The sequence below is a fragment of the Desmodus rotundus genome, chromosome 2, assembly GCF_022682495.2.
Source record: "Desmodus rotundus isolate HL8 chromosome 2, HLdesRot8A.1, whole genome shotgun sequence".
Classification (NCBI taxonomy): Eukaryota; Metazoa; Chordata; class Mammalia; order Chiroptera; family Phyllostomidae; genus Desmodus; species Desmodus rotundus.
Window position 1 is genome coordinate 203,019,818 of NC_071388.1, and position 24,276 is coordinate 203,044,093.

At 40.6% G+C, this 24,276-nt stretch overlaps 1 protein-coding gene across 5 annotated transcripts in view; it reads left to right on the top strand.

Annotated features, from left to right (window-relative positions):
* Positions 1–24,276, top strand: part of LOC112307903 (nuclear body protein SP140-like protein) — a 106,593-nt gene that overhangs the window by 30,805 nt on the left and 51,512 nt on the right. For all 5 annotated transcript variants that reach the window (XM_053919174.2, XM_071220738.1, XM_045198181.2 and 2 more), the window contains 5 exons: positions 5,538–5,591; positions 19,355–19,459; positions 21,271–21,413; positions 22,571–22,618; positions 23,516–23,628. In XM_053919174.2, coding sequence (XP_053775149.1) covers positions 5,538–5,591; positions 19,355–19,459; positions 21,271–21,413; positions 22,571–22,618; positions 23,516–23,628 — 463 coding nt within the window. The remainder of the gene's footprint in view (positions 1–5,537; positions 5,592–19,354; positions 19,460–21,270; positions 21,414–22,570; positions 22,619–23,515; positions 23,629–24,276) is intronic.

Consider the following 24,276-nt stretch of genomic DNA (forward strand, 5'->3'; position numbering starts at 1 on the left):
CCAGATAAAGACACAACAAAGAAAGAAAACTACAGGCCAATATCGCTGATAAACATAGATGCTAAAATCCTCAACAAAATATTGGCAAACCGCATCCAGCAATACATTAAAAAGATCATAAAGATCATACACCATGATCAAGTGGGATTCATCCCAGGGATGCAAGGATGGCACAATATTCTCAATCAATAAACATAATACATCACATAAACAAACCAAAAGACAAAAATCACATGATCATATCAATAGATGCAGAAAAAGCATTTGATAAGGTTCAACATCCATTTATAATAAAAACACTTAGCAAGGTGGGAGTAGAGGGAGCATAACTCAACACAATAAAGACCATATATGAGAGACCTACAGCCACCATCATACTCAACAGGCAAAAACTAAAAGCTTTCCCACTAAGATCAGAAACAAGACAAAGGTATCCACTTTTACCACTTCTATTCAACATCATATTGGAAGTTTTGGCCACAGTGATCAGACAAGAAAAAGAAATAAAGGGTACCCAAATTGGAAAGGAGGAAGTAAAACTGTCATAGTTTGCTGATAATAAGATAGTGTACATAGAAAACCTCATAAATTCCATCAAAAAACTACTCAACCTAAGAAGTGAATTTGGCAAAACAGCAGGATGCAAAGTCAATATTCAGAAATTGAAGGCATTTTTGTATACCAACAATGAAAGATCAGAAACATAAATCAGGAAAAAGAAACATTTTCTATAGCAACAAGAAAAATAGAGTACCTAGGAATAAACCTAACAATGAGGTAAAAGACCTGTACTCAGAAAACTACACAACACTGAAGAAAGAAATTAAGAAAGACACAAATAAATGGAAGCATGTACCATGTTCATGGATTGGAAGAATTAACATCATCAAAATGCTCAAAGCAATTTATAGATTCAATGCAATCCCTCTTAAAATACCAATGACATATTTCACAGATATAGAACAAACATTCAAAAATTTATATGGAATTGTAGATGACACTGAATAGCCTCAGCCATTCTGAGAAAGAAGAACAAAGTAGGAGGGATCACAACACCTAATATCAAAGTATATTACAAGGCCACTGCTATCAGTACAGTCTGGTACTTGCATAAGAATAGGCACATAGATCAATGGAACAGAATAGAGAGCCCAGAAATAAACTCATGTCTCTATGATCTTATTGGACGAAGGGGGCAGGAGCGTAAAATGGAATAAAAATAGCCTCTTCAACAAATGATGTTGGGAGATCTGGATAGTTACATGCAAAAATATGAAACTCGATCACCAACTTACACCATACTTAGAAATAAACTCAAGATGGATAAGACTTAAATATAAGTCAGGACACCATAAAAGTCATAGAGGAGAACATAGGCAGGACAATTACAGATATTTCATGCAGCAATATTTTCACCTGTATGTCCCCTAGAGCAAGGGACATAAAGGAAAGAATAAACAAATGGGACTTCATCAAATTAAAAAGCTTCTGCACGGCTAAAGAAAACATCAGCAAAATGACAAGTGAACCAACTGGATGGGAAAATTTATTTGCCAATGATACATTGAACAAGGGTTTAATCTCCAAGATATATACAGAACTCATACAACTTAAGGAGGACAAGAGATCCAATTAAAAATTGGACAAAGGACCTGAATACACACCTCTCCCAGGGGGACATATCGGTGGCCCATAGACATATGAAAAAATGCTCATAACTAGCCATCATAAAGATACAAATTAAAACCACAAAGTGATATCACCTCACACCTGTCAGAATGGCTATCATTAATAAATCAACAAACGATAAGTACTTGGGACAATGTGGAGAAAATGGGGAACCTTAGTGCACTGTTGGCAGGAATGCAGACTGGTGCAGCCACTGTGGAAAACAGTATGGAATTTCTTCAAAAAAGTAAAAATGGAACTGCCTTTTGACCTGGCAGTTCCACTGCTGGAAATATACCCTAAGAATTCTGAAACACCAATTCAAAAGAACTCATGTACTCCTAAGTTCACAGCAGTGCTATACACAATACCCAAGATCTGGAAACAGCCTAAGTGTCCATCAGTAAATGAGTAGACCAAAAAAGTTGGTACATTTACACAAGGGAATACTACACAGCAGAAAGAAAGAAGGAACACCTACCCTTTGCAACAGTATGGATGGAGAGCATTATGCTAAGTGAAATAAGCCAGGCAGTGAAAGACAAATACCATATGATCTCACCTTTAAGTGAAACCTAATTAACAAAACAAACAAGCAAGCAAAATATAATCAGAGACATTGAAATTAAGAACAATCTGACAGTAACCAGAGGGGAGGTGGGAGGGGATAATGGGGGAAGGGGGAAGGGTCTTCAGGAACAACTATAAAGGACACATAGACAAAACCAAGTGGGGCTGGAAGCAAGGGAAGAAGGTAGGGATGGCTGGGGTCAGGGGGAGTTGTGGGGGGAAGTACAGAGACAACTGTACTTGAACAACAATAAAATTAAAAACAAACAAACAAACAAACAAACTGACAGTAACCAGAAGAGAGGGGGAGGGGGATAACATGGGAAAGAAAGGAAAGGGTCTAGTTAAGGAACATGTATAACGGACCCATGAACAAAGATAAGGGAGGGAGGACTGAATATGGGATATGGGGGATGGGTAGGTCAGGGGAGAGTAATGGGAGGAAAACTGGCACTATTGTAATTCAACAACAATAAAAAAAATTTTTTTTAACTTTACTCATTTTTATGCTCCGCTTAGGTGCTTACTATTATTTTGTCTTCTAAATCAATGATTCGATCCTCTGCTTCATCAAATCTGCTGTTTATTCCTTCTAATATATTTTTCATTTCAGATATTGTATTCTACATTTCTGATTGGTTATTTTTTATGGTTTCTATGTCCTTTTTAATGCTTAATCTTTGTTAAAGTTCTGAGATCATCCATTCTTCACCTAAGGTCCTTGAGCATCCTATCACCATTGTTTTAAACTCTGCATCTGGTATTTTGGTTACTTCCATTTCATTTCATTCTTTTTATGGGGATTTATTTTATTTCATTAATTTGGGGCATGGTTCTTTATCTTCCCATTTTGTCTCTGTGTATTAGATAGATCTGCTGTGACTCCCAAACTTGTCATGATGGCTTTATAGTGGAGGTGTCTTGGGCTCAGTGGCACAATCTTCCAGATCACCTCTTGTCCATGCTCCATAAATGTTTCTTGTGGGTTATGCACACCTGTGTTTGTTGTAGTTGAGTCTTAAATGGCGTTGGCCCTTTTGTGGGTAGTTAACCCTTCAGGCTGTCTAACTATAAAGGTAAACCTCAATCACCGAGTATGAGTCACTGCAGGGGCTGCCTCTGAGGAGCAGTTGCTCCCAGCCGTCTGGTGACTGCCAGAATCCTCCTTTGTGTGTGCCACTCATGAGGTTAGTTGGGTCAAGCTCTGGTGTGGTCAGAAGCCCATAACTGGTTGTGTTGGTTCTGCAGCCACTTGGGTAGGATTCAGGTACAGGTCAATTTCAGATGTTGTGTGTAACTGGCCTTGAGCTACCTGTCTGGAGCTACTACACCATTTACTGCTTGTGGTTGTGCCTACTGCACCTGGGTGTGCATGGGAAGAGCCAATCTGTGTAAAAGGGTCAGCTTCCTCCAGCATAGAGCTGAGGGTAGATCTGTAAAAGGACCAAAGTTCCCTAAGGTTTGGCTTCACCTCTCAGCTTCTCTGCCTCTCCCTAGTCTTTCTCCAGAGCTTCCAAAATACTGTACAGTGTGCCCAGATTGGGTGCAAACCACAGCCCCTTCCACAGGTTGCAAGCTCAGTAGGATATGGCAATTGGTGTCAGGAGAACAGCACTAGTGGGTCACCTACTTGAGTCCCACCCAGTCAGGCACTCAATGAGAGGAAAAGTGGCTGCCACTCCAGAGCCAAAGCACTAAGTCTCTGCCAGAGTCTCCAACTCTAGTTTTCACTGGAGGGGCTCACTACATGTTTAGATTGGGTACAACCAGCCATCCCCTCTGCAGGAGGAACCTCAGCTACCCCAAGATCAGGGCAACAGGTAAAAAGAGTATCCCAATATGGGTGATGCTGGCCCAGCCCACAGGAGGGGGCTAAACATTGTATTCTGGTCCCATATAATAGCCTCCAAGGGACTGATGCTTTGAGTGTCCCAGCATTGAGTCGCTCACCCTTCCTCCTACAGAGCTGAGTCCAGTGGGGCAGGGGACCAGGGACTTGGCAGGGCTGATCCAAAGAGACTCTCAAAAGGTGTGGTGCCTGCAAGCTTGAAGGATGGGCACTTCTTCCCTTTCCCGGTATAGTGCAGGCTGACTTCATGCAGGAAATATATGTGGTCCTCTCCCCAACCCCATGATGTCACCACACACCCTTGTCCCTGCTCTTCTGGTTCTTGGACAGAGCTTCCCCAGGAGACACAGTCTGAAAGTTCCAGCTCTGTGCAGCACTCTAGTCCCCTTACACCACTGAACTCAGCAGGATGGTGCCTACCAAGTCATTCAACATGTAGAAGGAGGTGGGGTCAGCTGTGTGCTCAAGGAGGGGGAGAATGGAACTCTTTCCAAAGCCACACAGATAGTCACTATAATATCTGGGTCTCCACCAAGAACTTCCCCAGAAAAAGAGGGTCCCGAAAGTCACTGCTGGCTGCAGCCAGCAGACCCCTCATCAGAATCGGCTCTTAACAGTCAGAGTTCATGCATTCCCCTCCCCAGGACTGTGCTTCAACAGTAGAGTGCTCGCCCCAGAAAAGGCGGTGTCTGGGTCTCCCAGGCAGACAGCATCAACTCTGATTTTCAACACCAGATGTCCTGCAGGCTTCTTTTCCTGTCTCTGTTGCTCTGGATGGAGGATGCCTACCTGGGGTTGAGACCTCACACTCCTGGGGGGAGAGAGGTTAGCAGCCACAATATACCTCTGGCTGCCACTGCACCTGGGTGTGGAGGCTAGCTCTTTCCACACCTCTGCACTTCTTACCAGTCTCTATGTGGCTTCTTCTGTAAACCTTTGGCTATATTTCAGTTCAGCTAGACTTTAGTTGGTTATTTCATTAATTTCTCTATAATTATCTGTAAATTCAGTTTTAGCCAGGAGCAGTTTAGTTTAGCTTCCACCTACTATGCAGCCATCTTGAAATCTACCGTCCCCAGCACATATTTTTGATGGATGCCTGTCCTCCAGCATGTTACAGGTTTAAATGGGGATTTTTATATGAACTTTTGCACAAATTTCCTAATAAAAATACTAACATCTAAACAGGATATGATGCCTGTTCTTACCGCTGAGTGCAATGGGATTTAAGAGTATTTTTTAAAGTGATATTGAAAAATGAGGGAAGACCCAGGGCCAATTCTGAAGTCATATTTCTCAGTTTAGTAGGGTTTCAGTTCCTTTTAAAGAAAGAGGAAAACAATAAATCAAACACCCTTACAAACTCAATCCTCCTGCAGTATTAATCATGCTAATATTTGCAACTGTCATCTATTCTTCTCTGTTTTCTCACCACCACCTGTTTTTGTAGGTACTGTGGATCCTGTAAACAACTCTACTCCAGAAAAAGCCAAGAGGAAAAGAAGTAAGAATAAAATTTTACTTGCTTTTGACATAAGAACTAAATTTTATAATCTTAGTATTTTATATTATTATTATTATTATTATTATTTACAATATTGTGGTTGGTAGAATGATGGCTCCTCAAGATGTCCATGTTGTAATCTCTGGAACCTGTAATCTGTTATCTCACATGGCAAGTGGGCTTTGCAGATATAATTACACTAGGGACCCTGAGATGGGGGAGATTATCCTGGATTATCTGGATGGCCCCAGTACACTCCCATAGGTCTTAAAAAGTGGAGAGCCTCTCTTGACTGTGAGGAGAGGAAGAAGTGACTATGTAAGAATGGTCAGAGAGGTGCAATATCACTGGTTCTGCAGATGGAGGAGGGACCTAAGAAGCAGGAAAAATCAAGGAAACAAATCGTCCCTTACAGCCTCCAGAAAGGAATGAAGGTCTGCAAATAACTTGACTTTAGCCTTGTGAGGCAGCGTCAGAATTCTTACTGACATTATTGTAAAATAATAAATTTATGTTGTTTTAAACCACTATTTGTAGTAAATTGTTATGGCAGCAATGTGGAAATAAAGACTCATTCTTAACAGTGGGTTATGGCTATAAAACATTTTCAAAAAAAGGTGGGTTGGCTATGGACAGAGAGAAGAGGCTGGAAGAATTTTAACTTGAATGGTTAAAAAAAAATCCTAGATTGAGCAGTTTGTAGAATGTGGGTGCTGAAGACCTAGTGAGGACTCAGAAAGAGGGACGAACTTGAGAACAACAACCTCTGTTGTCTCAGAAAATATAAAATCATCCTGAACAGCACAAACACGGAGGTTTCAAGGTGTGACTGCTGAGGGCTCAGAAGGAAATAAGAACATGTCTTAGAAAACTGGAGGAAGAAGATTCTCATTATTCAGTGACAAAAATGATAGCCAAATCCTTTTCTGCAGATATGTGGAAAGCAGAACTTTCTGGATATACACTAAGGGGATGTCTAGGTGATGATGATGTAGCTGGTTTATTTTTGCTGCTTATAGTAAAATGTGAGAGAAAAGATAAACTGAGGGTAAAATTGTGAGGCATAATAAATCAAGATGTGATAATTTGGAGAAGTCTGAGCCTGTTCCAGTTGAAAAGGATGGTAAAATTAGAAGATTCGCTGTCAGGCAAGTGTGCTCTATAGAATGACTGAGAGTGTGGCTGTATGACTTCTTGCTAGAGCCTCAGAAGTAGCAAAAAGCCAGAGTATTCAGGCACAGAAAGGTGCTTTGATGAGATGATGTGTGTGAGTGTGACTCAGGTCCCTTCAGCCATTTCAGCAGAAGCCAAAAATAGGCATGTGATTATGTAGGGAAGATCCATGGAGGGGCCTTTTGTCTAATGGAGCAGATCCCCGTGACATACATGGGAGACCTATTTGGTTCTTGACTATTTTGTGCCAACAGAAACAGAGCTCTCCATGTGTAATCCCTGGAACCTGGAACCTGTTCCTTTACAGGGAGAAGGAGACTTTGAAAATGTGATTAAGTAAATGATCTTGAGATGGGAGATTACCCTGGATAATCTGGGTGGCCCCAATCAAATTACATAGGCCCCTGAAAATCAGAAAACCTTTCCTGCTGTGCCGAGGAATATGTGCCTGTGGAAGAACGATCAGAGAGATGTGGTGGGGCTGTCTTTAAAGACGAAGACAAGGGGACAATGAGCCAAACACTGAGGGCAGACTTCAGACGCTGTAACACAATTACAGTTGCATTGCATATCTGAGTAAAACTATTCAGATGTTATTGTTTTAGTTTAATTCAGTACATTATGCACTAGATATTATAAACATTTGACATTTTCCCAATTTAAATACAAAAACTTTTATTTCATTCCTGTTTTGATTTGCATTACTATGATTTTAGTGTATTTGAGCATTTTCATTGGTTATTAATTATTTGTTTTTCTCCTTCTGCAAATGCCTGGATATGCCTTACCAGTGTTGCTGTTATGTTGGTCATTTTTTTTTAAAACTGGGCTGAACAATAATAGATGGGCTAGTGTATTACATAGATTATATGTTGCATGTTTGTTAATATTTTTGTCTCATTTGTTGTCATTTTTAGTCTGGTAATGGTATATTTTATCCTAAAGAAGTTTAAAGTTTTTATGAAGTTTAAATCTGTCAAAACTTTCTTTGATGGCGAATAGGTTTTTATATAAATTTTATGAAGATATTTTTCATCTCAAGATTTAAAAAATTCATATTTGCTTCTTTTTAATATTTAAATCAGTAATTCACACAGGACTCACTTTTTTGTATATGATGTGAAATAATAGTTGTAAGAATTACCCCAACACTTTTGTTTATGAATTAAAATGCCCTTTCATGTGCCTTTCCTTATATTCACGGACCTGTGGGTAGCATTCTACTGTGAAGAACTGGTCTGTTTATAATTCAGTACCATATTGGCTTGATTACAAATGTTCAAAGTAAAATTTGCTTTTCCTGCTCATTACATTTTCTGTTGCAAAAAAGAAAAGATTTATTGAGGAGAAATAGAAAAAGGTTTAGATTTCAAGTTCAGTGATGCTGTCACAAAGGGTACAATTTTCTTTTTTTTAAGGCCAACTATCATTCCACTGTGTAAGTGTCCCATAGTTGCTTTATCTACTCACCTACTGATGGACTCTTGGGCTTCTCCAAGTCTTGGTTATTGTAAATAATGCTGCAATGAACATAGGGGTGCTCATGTACTTTCATATTAGTATTTTGGGTTTCTTCAGATGAATTTTCAACAGTGGAATCACGGTATCAAAAGGCAGTTCCATTTTTAACTTTTTGAGGAAATTCCATACTGATTTCCACAGTGGCTGCACCAGTCTGCACTCCCACCAACAATGCAGAAGTGTTCCATTGTTTCCACATCCTTGCCAGCACTTGTTGTTTGTTGATTTATTGTTGATAGCCACCCTGACAGGTGTGAGGTTTTAATTTGCATTTCTTTGATGATTAGTGATGATGAGCATCTTTTCAACTGTCTATTGGCCACCTATATATCCTCTTTGCAGAAGTGTCTATTCAGATCTTTACCCATTTTCAATAGGGTTATTTGGTGGGTTTTTTATTGAGTTTTATAAATTCTGTATAAATTTTTGATGTTAATACCTTATCAAAGATATTGGTGAGTGTTTCTCCATTCAGTGGCTTGTCATTTTTATTTTGTTGATGGTTTCCTTCGCTGTGCAAAAAGGTTTTAGTTTGATATAGTCCCATTTGTTTATTTTTTTTCTTTTGTGTCCTTGCTTGAAGAGATATCTCAGAAAAAATATTGATATGAATAATGTCTGAGACTTACTGCCTGTGTTTTCTTCTAGGATTTTTATGGCTTTGGGTCTAACGTTCAAGTCTTTAATCCATTTTGAATTTATTATTGTGTGTGAAATAAGAAATTTGTATAGTTTCATTTTTCTGCACATTTCTGTACAATTTCACACCACCACTTATTGAATTAACTATCTTCAGTCCATTGTGTGTGCTTACTTCCTCTGTCAAATATTAATTGACCATAAAGGTGTAGGTTTATTTCTGGACTTTTTATTCTGTTCCACTGTTCTATATGTCTGTTTTTATGCAAGTACCATGCTATTTTGATTACTATAATCTTATAGTATAGTTTCATATTAGACAGTGTGAATCCTCCAAATTTGTTCTTCTTTCTCAGGACCACTGTTGCTATGTGGGGCCTTTTGTGGCTCCATATAAACTTTTGAAATATTTGTTCTAGATCTGTGAAATACTTCATTGGAATCTTGATAGGAATTGCATAGAATCTATAAATTGCTTTTGGTAGTGTGGACATTTTAATGATGTGAATTCTTCCTGTCCATAAACACAGTTTGTGTTTCCACTTATTTGTATCTTCTCCCATTTCTCTCTTCAGTTTCTTATAATTTTCCAGATGTAGGTCTTTTTCATCTTTGGTTAAATTTATTTTTAATATTTATTGATTATGCTATTACAGTTGTCCCATTTCCCCCCCCACTCCACTCCATCCTCCCCACACCCCTCCCTCCCACATTCCCCCCCTATAGTTCATGTCCATGGGTCATACTTATAAGTTCTTTGGCTTCTACATTTCCTACACTATTCTTACCCTCCCCCTGTCTATTTTCCACCTATCATCTATGCTACTTATTCTCTGTACCTTTCCCCCCCCTCCCCCTCCTACTCCCTTAATGACAACCCTCATGTTCTAGTTGTCTAGTTTGCTCTCGTTTTTGTTTTATGTGTGGCTGTTAATAACTGTGAGTTTGCTGTCATTTTTACTGTTCCTATTTTTGATCTTCTTTTTCTTAGGTAACTCCCTGTAACATTTCATATAATAAGGGCTTGGTGATGATGAACTTCTTTAACTTGACCTTATCTGAGAAGCACTTTATCTTTCCTTCCATTCTAAGTGATAGCTTTGCTGGATACAGTGATCTTGGATGTAGGTCCTTGCGTTTAATCTTGGGTAATGTAATTATGATGTGCCTTGGTGTGTTCCTCCTTGGGTCCAGCTTCTTTGGGACTCCCTGAGCTTCCTGGACTTCCCGGAAGTCTATTTCCTTTGCCAGATTAGGGAAGTTCTCCTTCATTAATTGTTCAAATAAGTTTTCAATTTTTTGTTCTTCCTCTTCTCCTTCTGGCACCCCTATAATTCGGATGTTGGAACGTTTCAAGGAGTCCTGGAGGTTCCTAAGCCTCTCCTCATTTTTCCAAGTTCTTGTTTCTTCATTCTTTTCTGGTTGGATGTTCCTTTCTTCCTTCTGGTCCACACCATTGATTTGAGTCTCAGTTTCCTTCTCATCACTATTGATTCCCTGTACATTTTCCTTTGTTTCTCTTAGCATAGGCTTCATTTTTTCATCTGTTTTTTGAATAGATTCAACCAAGTCTGTGAGCATATTGATAACCAGTGCTTTGAACTGTGCATCCGATAGGTTGGCTATCTCTTCCTCGCTTAGTTGTATTTTTTCTGGAGCTTTGAAGTGTTCTGTCATTTGGGCCTTTTTTTTTTTTTTTTTTTTGTCTTGGCGCGTCTGTTACTTTAAGGGGCGGAGCCTTAGGTGTTCACCTGGGCGGGGTTGCGCTGGTCGCTGGGTTGTGACGCTGTACGTGGGGGACGGGCCGAGTGGGAGCAATGGCGCCTGCCTCACTCCCCTCTGGCTTTCAATCTTTCACTCTGCTACCCACAATCAAACTGGGCCACTCTGGTGCTGGTTCCCGAGTGGGTGGGCCTGTGCACACTCCAGGCCCCTGTGGGTCTCTCCAACAACCTCTCCTGTGAGGCTGGGAGTCTCTCCTGCTGCCTCCCCAACCCCCACGGGCGTTTTCAATCAGAGGTTTGAGGCTTTATTTCCCCTATGCTGGAGCCCTGGGTTGTGCGGTCTGCTTCGCTCCCTGCTGTTCATCTGGTTTATCTGTGGGCAAATGTGGTGCCGCGGGGTGCTACCCGCTGCTCTGCCTGCCCCGTTCTACGCCACTCTGAGTCTGGCCCTCTGGGTTTATCTGTGCAAATGTGGGGCCGCAGTGTCTGCTAGTGCTCGGACTGCCTGCGCCATTTGTCCCACACTCCACCAGTCTCAGTCGCGCCACAGCCACGAGAGTCCTCTCCACCCCGGTGCCTGTCTCCGCCCCTCCTACCAGTCTGGATGAATGTTTATTTTCTATTTCCTTGGTGTCAGTCCCCCTTACTGTTCGATTCTCTGTCAGTTCTGGTTGTGCGAGGAGGCGCAGTGTGTCTACCTACGACGCCGCCATCTTGGTTCTCTCTCATCTTTGGTTAAATTTATTCCTAGGTGTTTTATTTGTTTTGAAGCAGTTGTGAAATGGGATTTTTTTTCTTAATTTCCCTTTCGGTTAGTGCATTACTGGCATATAAAAATGCAACTGATTTAAGGATATAATTTTGTACCCTGCTACTTTCGTGAATTCGTTTATCAGTTCTAGTAGTTTCTTGGTGGAATCTTTAGGGCTCTATATTTACAGTATCATGTCTTCTGCCAGTGATGAGTTTTACGTTTTCCTTTCCGATTTGAATGCCTTTTTATTTCTTCTTGTCTGGTTGCTGTGGCAAGGACTCCCAGTACTATGTTGAATAAGAGAGGTGAGACAAACATCCCTGTCTTCTTCCTGATCTTAATGGGAACACCTGTAGTTTTTGCATATTGAGTATGATGTCAGCAGTGGTTTATTATATGTGACCTTTATTATGTTTAAGTATGTTTCCTCTATTCCCACTTTGCTGAGAGTTTTATCATAAATGGGTGTTGTGTTATCAAATGCTTTTTTTGCATCCATTGATACGATCATGTGGTTTTTATCCTTCACCGTGTTTATGTGATGAATCTCATTTATTGATTTATGAATGTTATACCAACATTGCCTTCCAAGAATAAATGCTACTTGATCATGGTGTTTGGTCTTTTTGACTTATTGCTGTATATGGTTTGCTAATATATTGTTGACAATTTTAGTGTCTATGTTCATCATGGATGTTAGCCTATAATTTTCTTTTTTTATAGTGTCTTCATCTGGTTTTAGATTTAGGATAATGCTGGCCTCATAAAATGAGCCTGGGAGGCTTCCCTCCTCTTTAAGTTTTTGGAATAGTTTGAGAAGAAGAGGTCTTAGTTCTTTCTGAATTGTTTTGTAAAAATCACCTGTGGAGCCATCCAGTCCAGGGCTTTTGCTTACTGCAAATTTTTATTACTGCTTCAACTTCACTAGATGTAATCTGTCTGTTTGGATTATCTGATTCTTCCTGACTTGCTTTTGGAAGATTGTTTGTCTAGGACTTTATCTAATTCATCTCAGTTGTCCAATTTGTTGTAATATGGTTGTTCATAATATTTTCTTACAAGCCTTTGTATTGCTTTGGTGTCAGTTGTTATTCTACTCTTTCCAATTTCGATTTTATTTGGGTCCTCTCTCTTTTTTTCTTGATGAGTCTGGTTAAAGGTTTTTCAATCTTGTTTATCTTTTCAACGAACCAGCTCTTGGATCCATTGATCTTTCATAGTCTTTTTTAGACTGTAGTTTACTTAGTTATGCTCTGTTTTTTGTTATTTACTTCCTTCTGCTCATTTTAGGCTTTGTTTGTTGTACTTTTTCAAGTTCTCTTAAGTGTAAAGTTAGATTGTTTATTTGAGCTTTTTCTTTTGTTGTTGTTGTTGTTTTGATTTTTCTAACAGAAGTCTGTAATGCTATGAATTTCCTGTTTAGGATTGCTTTCTGTGTGCCCCACAGATTTTGGATTGTTGTGTCCTCATTTTCATTTGTTTCAAAGTATCTTTTGATTTCTTTCTTGATCTCATTGTTGACTCATCCCTTGATTGGTGTTATTTAGCTTCCATGTCTTTGTTTATTTTTCAGTTTTAATCTTGTGATTGATTTTTAGTTTTGTAGCATTATGGTCACAGAAGATGCTTGATATGATTTCAGTTTTCTGAAATTTATTGAGACTTGTTTTTTGTCCTAACATGTGCTTTCTCCTAGAAAACACTCCATGAGTACTTGAAAAGAATGTATATTTTGCTGCTGTGGGTTGAAATGCTCTGAAGATATCAATGAAATCTATTTGATCTAGTGTGTTGTTTAAAGCAGCTGTATCTTTGTTGAATTTCTGCCTGGAAGATCAATCCATTGAAGTCAATAGGATTTTAAAATCCCTGACTATGACTGTATTTCTGTTGATCTATCCCTTCATGTCTATCAAGATTTGTTTTTCATATTTAGGTGCTCCTATGTTAGTTACATAAATATTTATTAGGGTTATATCCTCCTGTTGGATTGTTCCCTTTATCATTATGTAGTTTCCTTCTTTGTCTCTTACTGTAGGCTTGGTTTTAAAGACTATTTTTTGGTTATAAGTATTGCTACCCCAGCTTCTTTTGCCTTTCTATTTGCATGAAATCTCTCTTTCCATCCCATTACTTTTAGTCTGTGTGTATCTTTCAGTTCGAGGGGCGTCTCTTGGAGCCAGCATATATATGGGTCTTGGTTTCTTATCCATTCAGCCATCCTATGTCTTTTGGTTGTAGCATTTAAGCCTTTTACATTTAAAGTGATTATTGATCGATATGTATTTATTGCCGTTTTATTTTTTTAACTATTTTCCTCTGTTTTTTTTTCTTTTTCTTAAAGCAAGGCCTTTAACATTTGTTGCGATACTGGTTTGGTGTTCACAAACTGCTTTAGCTTTTTCTTGCCTGGAAAGCTCTTTATTTCTCCTCCAATTTTAAACTGCTGGATAAAGTAGTCTTGGTTGTAGGTCTTTGTCTTTCATATTTGAATATTTCATGCCAATCCCTTCTGGACTGAAATAATTTTGTTAATAAATCATATGTTAGTCTAATGGGAGCTTCCTTATAGGTACATAATTGCTTTTCTCCAGCAGCTTTTAGGATTCTCTCCATGTCTCTAAGCTTTGCCATTTTAATTTTGTGTGTATTGGTTTGGGCTTCTGGGTCCATCATGTTTGGGACTATCTGTGCTTCCTGCACTATGTCTCTTTTTCCTTCACCAAGTTAAGGAAGTTTTCGGTCATTATTTCTTCAAATAGATTCTTGATCCTTTGCTCACACTCTTCTCCTTCTTATATCCCCATGGTGTGGATGTTATTATACTTCATGTTGTCCCAGAGGTCCCTTAAACTCTCTTCTCATTTGTTTTTTTTCTTTTGCTGTTCTGCTTGGGTGTTTTTTCTGCCTTGTCTTCCAAATCACTGATTTGACATTCTGCTTCATCTAACCTACTGTTTATTCCTTCCAGTGTATTATGTATTTCAGATATAGCATTCTTTATTTCTGCCTGGTCCTTTTTTATAGTTTCCATGTCTGTTTTTTATGTTGTTGAACATCCTATAATCACTACTTTAAACTTTATATCTGATAATTTGCTTGCCTTCATTTCATTTTGCTCTTATGGAGAATTCTCTTGTTCTTTCAATTGGAGGTTGTTTCTTTCCTTCCCTCTTTAGCTGACTTTTTGTGTTTGTTTCTATGTATTAGAGAAATCAGCACAGACTCTGGGGTAGACCTATGTCACACTGTCACATGCTGTGACTGGCCCTAGGCAACCTGTTTGGAGTTTTCAGCGATTTGCACATCATGGCTCTCTCTGCTGCACCTGGGTGTGGGCCAGAAGAACCAGGCTGACCCCAAGGCCAGCTTTTATCAGCATAGGACCCACAGGTCCTATGGGTCTACTAAAGTCTCAGATTTCCCAAAGATCTGTCTCTTCTTGCAGGCTTTCTGTTAAGCTTAATCACTAAAAATGCCTTGATCGGTACTCCTCAGCAGTCCAGCTTAAGCTCCACAGTGCGGGGCAAGAGGAATTCCTGAAGGTATGGCTATTGCTTCCCTCAGGATGATGCCACATGGAAGGGAGTGCTCTGCCTGAGAAAGATGGCCTCTGCAATATGGGGAATGATGCAGCATGGGGTTGCTGGAGGCTGACCCTTCAGGTCTCTCCCCAAAGCCACCAAACCCATACTCTTCTCATGCAGCTCTAGTCCACTCTGTTCTCCCTCTGCCAGGGCCCAGAGTAAGTGGCTGCAAACAAAATTTTGTGCATTGGCCCATTAAGAGGCTCTCTGTGTTTCTAGCCATCTCTCCCTGGCACACAGAAACCATGCTACTTTTCATACCCAGATGTTATTCAGGGCCTTTTCCAGGTCTGGGGCTGTAGTCTGGTGGGCTGACCTTGGGAATACTCTCTGGCCACTGAAATATTCCTTTGGAACTTCAGCTGCCACCTGTGGGAGCCCAGCCGGCCCTCTCACACTGCCGGACTCTCTACCGTTCTCATTGTGGTGCTGTGGTTCCTTCAATAAGTCCTTCGTTATAAGGCTGTTCTCCAGCTAGTGTTCAGTTGGCTATTCATGATATTTTTCGGTAATTTAGTTGGAATTCCAGTTTGGTCCTGGAAGGAGGTTAGTGTAGATTCCACGTCCTCTGCCACCATCTGGGATTCTTATTCATCAAATCTTAAACTGGTGGTCCTGCCAGCTATTAGGGAAGTTATGAACTATGGTATTTTATCTGAACTATGACATCTCCAAGAATGTAGATGTTAGTAAATTAGGAATTAAAAGTAGGTATCTGGAATACCATATGAAGAATTGACTTCATTAACTCTTTAAAATTTGTTGAAAGTTCTTTTGGAACATAATGTGTGATCAATATTTGTAAATGTTTTAAGTCCCTTTAAAATAAAATACATTTGAACTACAGGTTGGCAATGACTTCTCCCTGGGTACATATTTTGTTATGAAACCCATGTTTAAATCTACAGGAGCCACAGTAATAAGTTGTCCTTGATCCATCAGGTTTATACATAGTGATGTGTTAAATTTCCCAAATGATTGAATATTTGCCAGTTCCTTCTTGTACTATTGTTTTACTTTAAATAATTTGACACTATTTATGGTCGTAATCACTTACTGGATGTCTTCTTTTACAGTTACAGAGTGTTCCTCTTCATCCTTATTAATGCTTTTTGCCTTCAAGTTTCTTTTTTCAAAGGGCTAATTCTGTTACATTAACTCTTATGTTTTCTATTTTTTACCTCTTCGTTAAACCTTCTTATGCAGCTTTGTTTTATGCCTATTGCAATGACACAGCTTTTTGTAATCTTCTCTGATAATCCTAGTATTTTTAATAGATAAGTTTTATTTCTTGCTTTAATTATGATCCCTGACATATATGGACTAATATATCTATATTCTTGCTAACCACACCTTTTGTATATGTTTGTGTCTCTTGTATGCTCTCTGTTGATTGAGATAGAATTCCACACTCCATATTTTTTCTCTTTTGGTATAGAAATTGGAGACAAAATTTCTGTAATCTCTTTAAATATGCCTTAATCTCAAAGAATGTCAAGGAGTTACCATGGACTCCCTCTAATTAAACACCCCATCTTTATCATTAAGCTATTGTAGTTTTACATTTTGTTATTCATCTTTTTAATTATAAATTTTGAAACTATTATCATTTTGTAGTCACCATTTACTTCCATGAATCATTCATCATTTTATGTACTCACCATTGTTTCCTTCTTTGGTGTCACCTTTGGCCTACCTGAAAAAAATGTTCATTCTTTTGGTGAAGGTGTCTAAGTGGTGACACTGCCGAGGGTGTTAGGTGCAAATTGACCTTTATTCTGAAATAGTTGTTTTATCAAGATTGAAGATTCTAGGTGAACATTTATGTCTCCTCAATATACTGGTGTCATTACTGCATCGTCTTCTAAAATCTATTGTGTGGCTGACAAATATTCTCTTGTACTTTAACTGTCACTTTTTGGTTCATAAGCTTTTTTCTTGCCAAAACCTCTCTATCCAACTATTGAATAATGAAAATTTTAAAATTACCAAAAACTTGGGAAAATTAGCAGTAAACATAGGTTCACAATTAACATGTACTATTCTTGCTCTATCACATTTCTGTCCCTTTCTCCATTTCTCTATTTATTAAACAAAATCCTCAAATTGAAACCTTTATAAATAGCAAACAATAGTACACTTCCCTGCAAACATTTCAGCACGTATATTATATTAACTAGACTTCAATATTTGTATTTCTTTTCATTTTCTTCTGAGATAAAAGTTACAATGAGATGTGCAAGTATTAAGTATATCATTCTATCAGTTCAGATTAAATTACTCTCCTCTAAAATGCAAATCTTTATCAAGAGACAGAATGTGACTATCACCCTGGAACTTAAAAAAATCTATCTCCTCTGAGGAGAAGAGGGAGACTTTACTGTCCTGGGATATTTCTCAGGAGGGAGATACTCTCTGTTTTACACTGGTCAGGAAACAAATTTGCCTTCTGACCTGGAGGGCTCATTAACTCTGGCTTCTAAAACTGTTTGCTCTTCACACATCCTGGAGAAGATACTCTGGGGCATGTGGCAAGCGATGGAGAATTGCCTCCCAACAAACTGACCCCTCACAGCAGATCCTGGCAGTGTCCCCCTGAGGACACCACTCCACCAGCCATGATGACTACTGGGACCACTGGAGGCTAGGACCAAATTCATTCCATTGGTCTCCTGCAGTATTTAACACATTTCCTTAACCACAATTGTTTTAAGTCTCTCATAATCACCCCTTACAGTGCAAGTCACCGCATTTGCATGAGAAGCAAGTGGAGGCCTGGCTTTCACATAAGAGGTACAATCCCAAGGACACACACGGTGGCCCTGAAAGAGAGGCATTTACTGTTGTTGAGGCTCCAAACGGGAATATAGCAGCCAGGGGTAAGGTGTACCCCTGACCGCCTGTACTCCTTACGGTTCTCAGTTCTGTTCATCGTTAATGGGGTTTGGAAAGAGGTGGGGACAGGGAAGTGTGTCCAATCTGACCTCTTTGGCCATGATGTTCAGATGGCATTTGTCACCACTAATATCCCACCACTGAACAACTGAGAATCAGTGTGGGAACGTTGTCTAGAGACACTCTATATGGGATGGGCAGAAGCTGGCACCAACTCCTATTTCCTTGTGTTTGATGCTGAGTGGCAGACTCAGCATCCATGTGGTGGAAGACCTGGACAAGGTGGTTTCAACTAGAAAGAAGACTCAAGGCAGCTTTGTAAGACAGATATCATTCATTAATGCCTCTCCACCTCCCATACCTCCTAGGTGTTTCCTCCTGAGGTGCCTGGATCTTTGCTCTTCCTTCACTGTTACGAAACCTGTGTGTATCATTCTAATGACTGCAATTTCCTCTTTCTTTCTAATAATCTGTTGTCATTCAGACTTTTCATCAAGAAGAACCAGATAGAAGCCTGGGAAAGCATTTCCAAAAAATAAAATCAAAATTAAATCTGAATCACCTGGGCACTCTGAAGTCTGCACCCTCCAGGCTGATTGGGCAAAGTATGAGGCATCATTCCCAGCAAGGGTCAGAATAGAATCCAGAATTGTCAGAGTCGGTCTTTGTAATAACAATGATCCCCCACCACTTTTGTCTTGGTCACAATGCAGGAAGGAGCAGATCCCCCATTTCTGCCTTCCTTGGGGACAGCTGCCTTACATGACTAAAGAGCCATAACAGAGAAATACATGTACAGGAGGACACAAGGTCATAGAGTTAGATGATCAGAGCATGGGGTGTAGCTTTTGATAAAGCACACGCCATTCCTCAGACTACAAATAATCTGGCCAAACGTGCAATTTGCAGATTTTCTAGAACATCCTGGGCTCCTCATTCAGCTTTGGAGAAGGCTGATGTGGGGGAGAAATGATGAAGAGCAGCGAACACAAATAGCAGGTGACACCATCCCCATTAGGCCACCCCATCACTATCCCCTCTGCTCCTGAGTCAGAGCTCACACAGGAAGAGGCAGGTACAGTCTCAGACTTTGTCTCCAGCAACCTAAGTGCAGGGAAATAGCCCAGCTGCAGAGAGCTCCCTTCTACCAGCACAGCAGCTGCATGTGTCACTGTCACATAAGAATCAGGGGGCTGACTGCATGGGGGGCTAAGACAGTTGTACTGACGCCTGGTGTCTCTGCTGAAGTGTTCTGATTGTGGGGGGTTTGAGAGGTGGAATCAAGGTAGACATTCTGTGGTTGTGTATCTGAAACCACAATGTCAATGAAAGAAAGACTCTGCAACTGGAGGTTTGTGGAGTAAAGTTCCCTAAGTACCCCTTTGACTTTGGAGAAACAATAACTACATGATAGGAAGTTTTCCATGTACAATTGTAATATGAGACGGAATGAAGTATCTTCCCTTTCAGGGACAGAACAGCAGCCAGCTGTGCCTGTGAATTTTGAAGCTGAAATACTTCCTGTGACCTGTAAAGAGAAGATGGGGCTGTTAATTAAGAGGAAATTGGAACGAGGTAGGTTTCAAGGTTTACTTTAATTTGCAACCCCTCTGAGAAGGAACCACGTGAAGTAATGGAGTTACCCATGTGAATTTCATATCATTCAAGAAATTGAGGCCCCACTGTGGCTTTAAAGAAGGAAGGACCCCTAAGATGATGTTTCTGCACTGTAAGCAGTGGTGCATATTAGTGCTCACCCCCATGTGCAAGTGCCCGTGAGGATGCCCAAAGAACCTAAGAGAAGTGCAGGATCATCAGTGTATGGGTAGAAAATACTGCATTTTCTACTTTGAATCAGATATAACAGGGAAGAGGCCCTCAGCCTGCACGTTCACATCCTGTGGACCCTCTGGGTAATCACCACCAGGACAGGGGGTTAGATGTAGTGAGGAGATCCCAGAGTTGAGAATCAGAAAACCTGCAAACCAGCCTCAGTTCTGCTGAGAGTGACAGTGTGAAGACTGGGACCTTCCCGAGCCTGACACTTCCCATCTAAGAGAAGGAAAATAATTGCAAACCTGCCTCCTGGTGTGACTTTGAGATTTCGTTTACATATGAATATACCGTATTTTGTGATTTTAACATTATAAACCTTTTAAATTATTGTCTATATGATGAACTTCATATCAGATTATTTTTAATATGGCTATAAGAACACTAATATAAATAATGTTTGTCTCATAACTACTTTTTAAACAGCTTCCCTGAAATATAACTCACAAATGTATAATTAACCATTTAGAGTGTAGAATTCACTGTTTTTTGTTTATTTTGTTCATCATCACCATCTAATTTTAGAACATTTTGTCCCCCCTCTAAAGGAAACCCGATGCCTCTCAGCTGGCAGTGCCCATTCCCACCCCAGCTCATCGCCCACCCTAAGCAATGATTAATCTGTGCTCTGATCTATAAATTGGCCTATTTAAGCATTTTATCTCAACTGACTCACATAACATCTGCTTTTCTGTCACTGGCTCCTTCACTTAGCACGAAGTTTTCAAGGTTCATACATACAGTATCATGTATTCTATTTCTTTCTTTTTATTGTCATATGGAAGCCATAATATGGATATTCAATATTGCATTTATCCTTCAGTTAGGGTTTCTCACTCTTTAGCTATCAAGAATAATACTGTTTTGTGTCAAGTTTTTTGTGAACATATTTTTAAAATTCTTTTTAGTATAAGCCTGGAGGGGAATTGCAGGATTATATGGCAATTCTATGTTTATCTTATTAAGAAAAAAAACTATTTTTCAAAGTATGGCACCAGTTTAATTCTCATCAGCAAAATCTGAGGGTTCCAGTTTCTCTGCATTCTCACCAACACCTGTTATTGTCTGTCTTTTTTGAAGTGGCTGCCCTAGTGCTTAGACTGTAGTATTTGATTGTGGTTTAATTTCCTTTTATCTAATGATAATGCTGTTAAGTATATGATGATCTTTTACATATCAGTTAAATTTTCTACTGATTAATATTTCATAACAATTTTAATGTCAGCTACCCAAGATTTCAAGGGTGGAAAAATATCTGCTCAATAATGACAGTAAACTCAAAGAAAATTGTTGTAACACAGGACATGGATGTTGCCTTAGTGCCATTGTGAGCGGCAGGGCCCCCACTTGAGATTTTAACTCAAAGCAGCAAGTCTCCTTGGGGGGAATTTACAGGCTGGGTTTGGGGGTTCTGAAGTATGGAAGGGGAGGTCAGAGGCTCCTGCCATTGATCTTGAACCCACATGGGTGACATCAGATCCAAAGTGGTGGGAGGCCAACCTCTGAGGTCTGAGGGCAAAGAGGTGTCAGGGTCAACATGCCTGATCTTACAGGAGCCACAAGGAAGTGCATAAGAACTGAAGATGGAAACTGGTTCACCCCCAGGGAATTTGAAGTCAGAGGAGGCAAGGATAAAGCAAGTAACTGGAAGACCAGCCTGACCTGCGGTAGAAAAACCCTAAAACAGCTGATTGAGGTATTTCAGTGACAGGGGCAGGAGGTGTGACTTTCTTTGTTGTGGTCAAAGATGAGGTCACTATTTGCTCGCCCAATATACACTGAGTTGTGCCTGGAGCTTTGAGGCCCCAGACTTTATCCTTTTCCCAGGAAGAGGTGCCCCACACTCATACCTCAGTACAGGACAGCACATCCATTTGTCAAAGGGGCTCTGCCAGGGTGGCTGCAGGGGCTTGGAGGAGGGAAAGGTCATTCTGACCCAGGTGCTTGCAGACAACTTTTGGCACTAAAAGAAAGAAGACTGTCTGCAGTCAGACACATGGGCAGAACACAGTCCAGAGAAAGAGTGGTGTTAACACCAGAACCATGATTAACGTGACTCCGTGTGTTGAGGTAGAGGGACTGTGTGTGATATGGTGTAATCCATCAGTTGGGGCTGTTTGCAGAGGGATTTAATGCCAGACTAAGGAGTTTAAAGTCATAGCATGGGCAGTGCAGACCCAGGGAGTCTCCTGAGGTGTGACATGACGTATAAAACAGTATCTCAGACAACACGGGGCCCTGAACTGACTGCACTGTCTTCCAGCCCCACAAACATATAGTCAGCCTGCAAGGCTCAGCCCCCATGTCACTCCTGTCTGAATGTTCCCTGACTGGCCTGCCCTGGTCACCCCTTCCCTGGGCCCCCTGAACTCCCAAGGAAGGCCCTTCTCACACTGTCTTATTCTTACACTTCCATGCCTTCCTTTCATCTCTCTAGACCCCCCTGGGGTTTGTCCTTTATGTGCCCAACATTCTCCAGAGGGTGTGACACCATGTAGGTGTGGGACATGTGTGTGTGTCACTTCAATAGCCCTGGTGTGAGGAGGCAGCTGTGAGTGGTACTGGTGGGAATGGAGAGGGGGTGAGAGGTGTCACAGAGATTGTGAAGGAAACCTCTGAAAAGTTATAAAAAAGCACAGAGCAAGGAAAAAGTTTCCCAAGATGTATTTCTGGGTTCTGTGGACGGATCTGGAAGGACAGGTGAGGAGAGGGAGACGGTTTCTCAATCGGACAGCTGGGCTTTGAGATGACAGTTGGACATCTGTGCAGAAATGTTTCCAAGGAGGTTGGAATGCCAGGCTCCCAAAACTTAAACACGGGCTAAGCGTCAACTTGGATCTTTTTATCTTTCAGCTTGGATTTATCCAGCCACCTCCCAATGCACATGACAGGAAAAAAAAGGTGATTATTACTTTATACAAGTTCTTATTACATAACTGATTTTATATGTACTGCATCACCTTTATGGTTCCTTGGTTGCATAATTAACTTTGTTTCTTTTTCTCCTTTCCTGTGCCTTTATTGATTTATGTACCTATGTATGTATGTTTGTGTGTATGTATGTATTTTGCCTGCCTTCAGAGTTGCTCCATTGAACATTAGGTGGTATGCCAGGTTACCTGTGAATTGTAAACCATTTCAGATGGGGATGATAAGGAGCCATCAAAATAGACCTCTTAGCTCAGTTTTAGCTATAGATGCAGACGTTGTAAAGTTGTCAAAGTTGTAAAAACAAACATGATTATGGAATACGTAAAAACATTTTTAATCAACAGGCCCTGGGTCCCTCTGGGCACTGAATCTACAGTCCAGGAAGCCCTAACATGCCATTCAACTCGTGGGAAGCCTACAGCCAAGAACACGGGATGCAGTGCTTTCTCAAAAGTTTATTCCATCTTATTAATTTCTCAACATACCACATTTCCAACAGTAATGTTAGTCACTGTGGTGTAAGCAAGTGGATTTAACACTTTAGTTCAGAAACTTGTTCTATCTGCGAGGTAATAAGCTGATTCGGATTCCTATGAAATCATCCTCTTGTTTTGTTGTCTGTGGTTCTGTGTTAGGATCTCTGGTTTAATAGGAAAAAACTTCTCCAGTCTGCTCACAAAGGCTCCTCTTGAACTTCACTGTAGAACAAGAATCCTTCTTCTGAAACTCCCATTCCCTGCTCTCCCTTCACAGCTCAGAGAAAAACATAGGAGTCTCTGAAGGTTCACACAAAGGCCATGAGACCTAGATTCCCACAGTGCTGGTTGTCCGAAGCTCATGGGGATGTGGTCATTGTTTTTCTTCTAGGTGGAAAACTCAGACAAATGTGAGATCTGCCAGGACGGAGGAAAGCTCTTTCGCTGTACTTGTCGCAAATTCTTTCATGGGGGCTGTCACATCCCACCTGTGGAGACTGAGAGGTTTGTGGGATGCAGACCCCCTCTCCCATTTTACAGACCCTTCTTCCTGTAATGCACACTCCCAGCTCAGGATTCTTCCTTGTGTCCTGATGGGGACAGAGCAGGGCTGGAGGTACAGGGTCCAGCTGTATGATCCCAGGAGCTGTTGAAAGATGCTGGCAGCAGGAGGCAATGTTCTCTCTCCTCTGGGACGCTGAGGCCAGTGGCTGGGTCCTTTGCCTTCATAATGTTACTGTCCTTTCCAGAACTTTCCCAGCACAGACTCCTGTTTACAGAAGTGGAAATCCCAGCTCTTTGTGTTTTGTGTTTATTTAGAAAAGGAAGGAAACATGGTCTGGTTTCCTCATATTGCCATGTTCTCAACAGGCTGATGGAGGCCTGAGATCTCCAGGAGTTAGGGCACACTCCTGGTGTTTCCAGAGTTTCGAACACTCTGGCCTGGTAGGTAGGGCTCCTGGTGTTCCCAGCAGCTCAGATGGGAAAAGGAGAGCCCACCACTCACTGTGACACCACCCTCCACCCACTCAGCCCCTGTGGCTACCCTCTATGGGAGAAGGGTCATCACACAAAAATTGTGGATACCCTGGGAGGTGTCCCCTTCATCCCCTGGTCTGCCTACTGGCCATTCGTGAAAGGAGAACAGTAGTA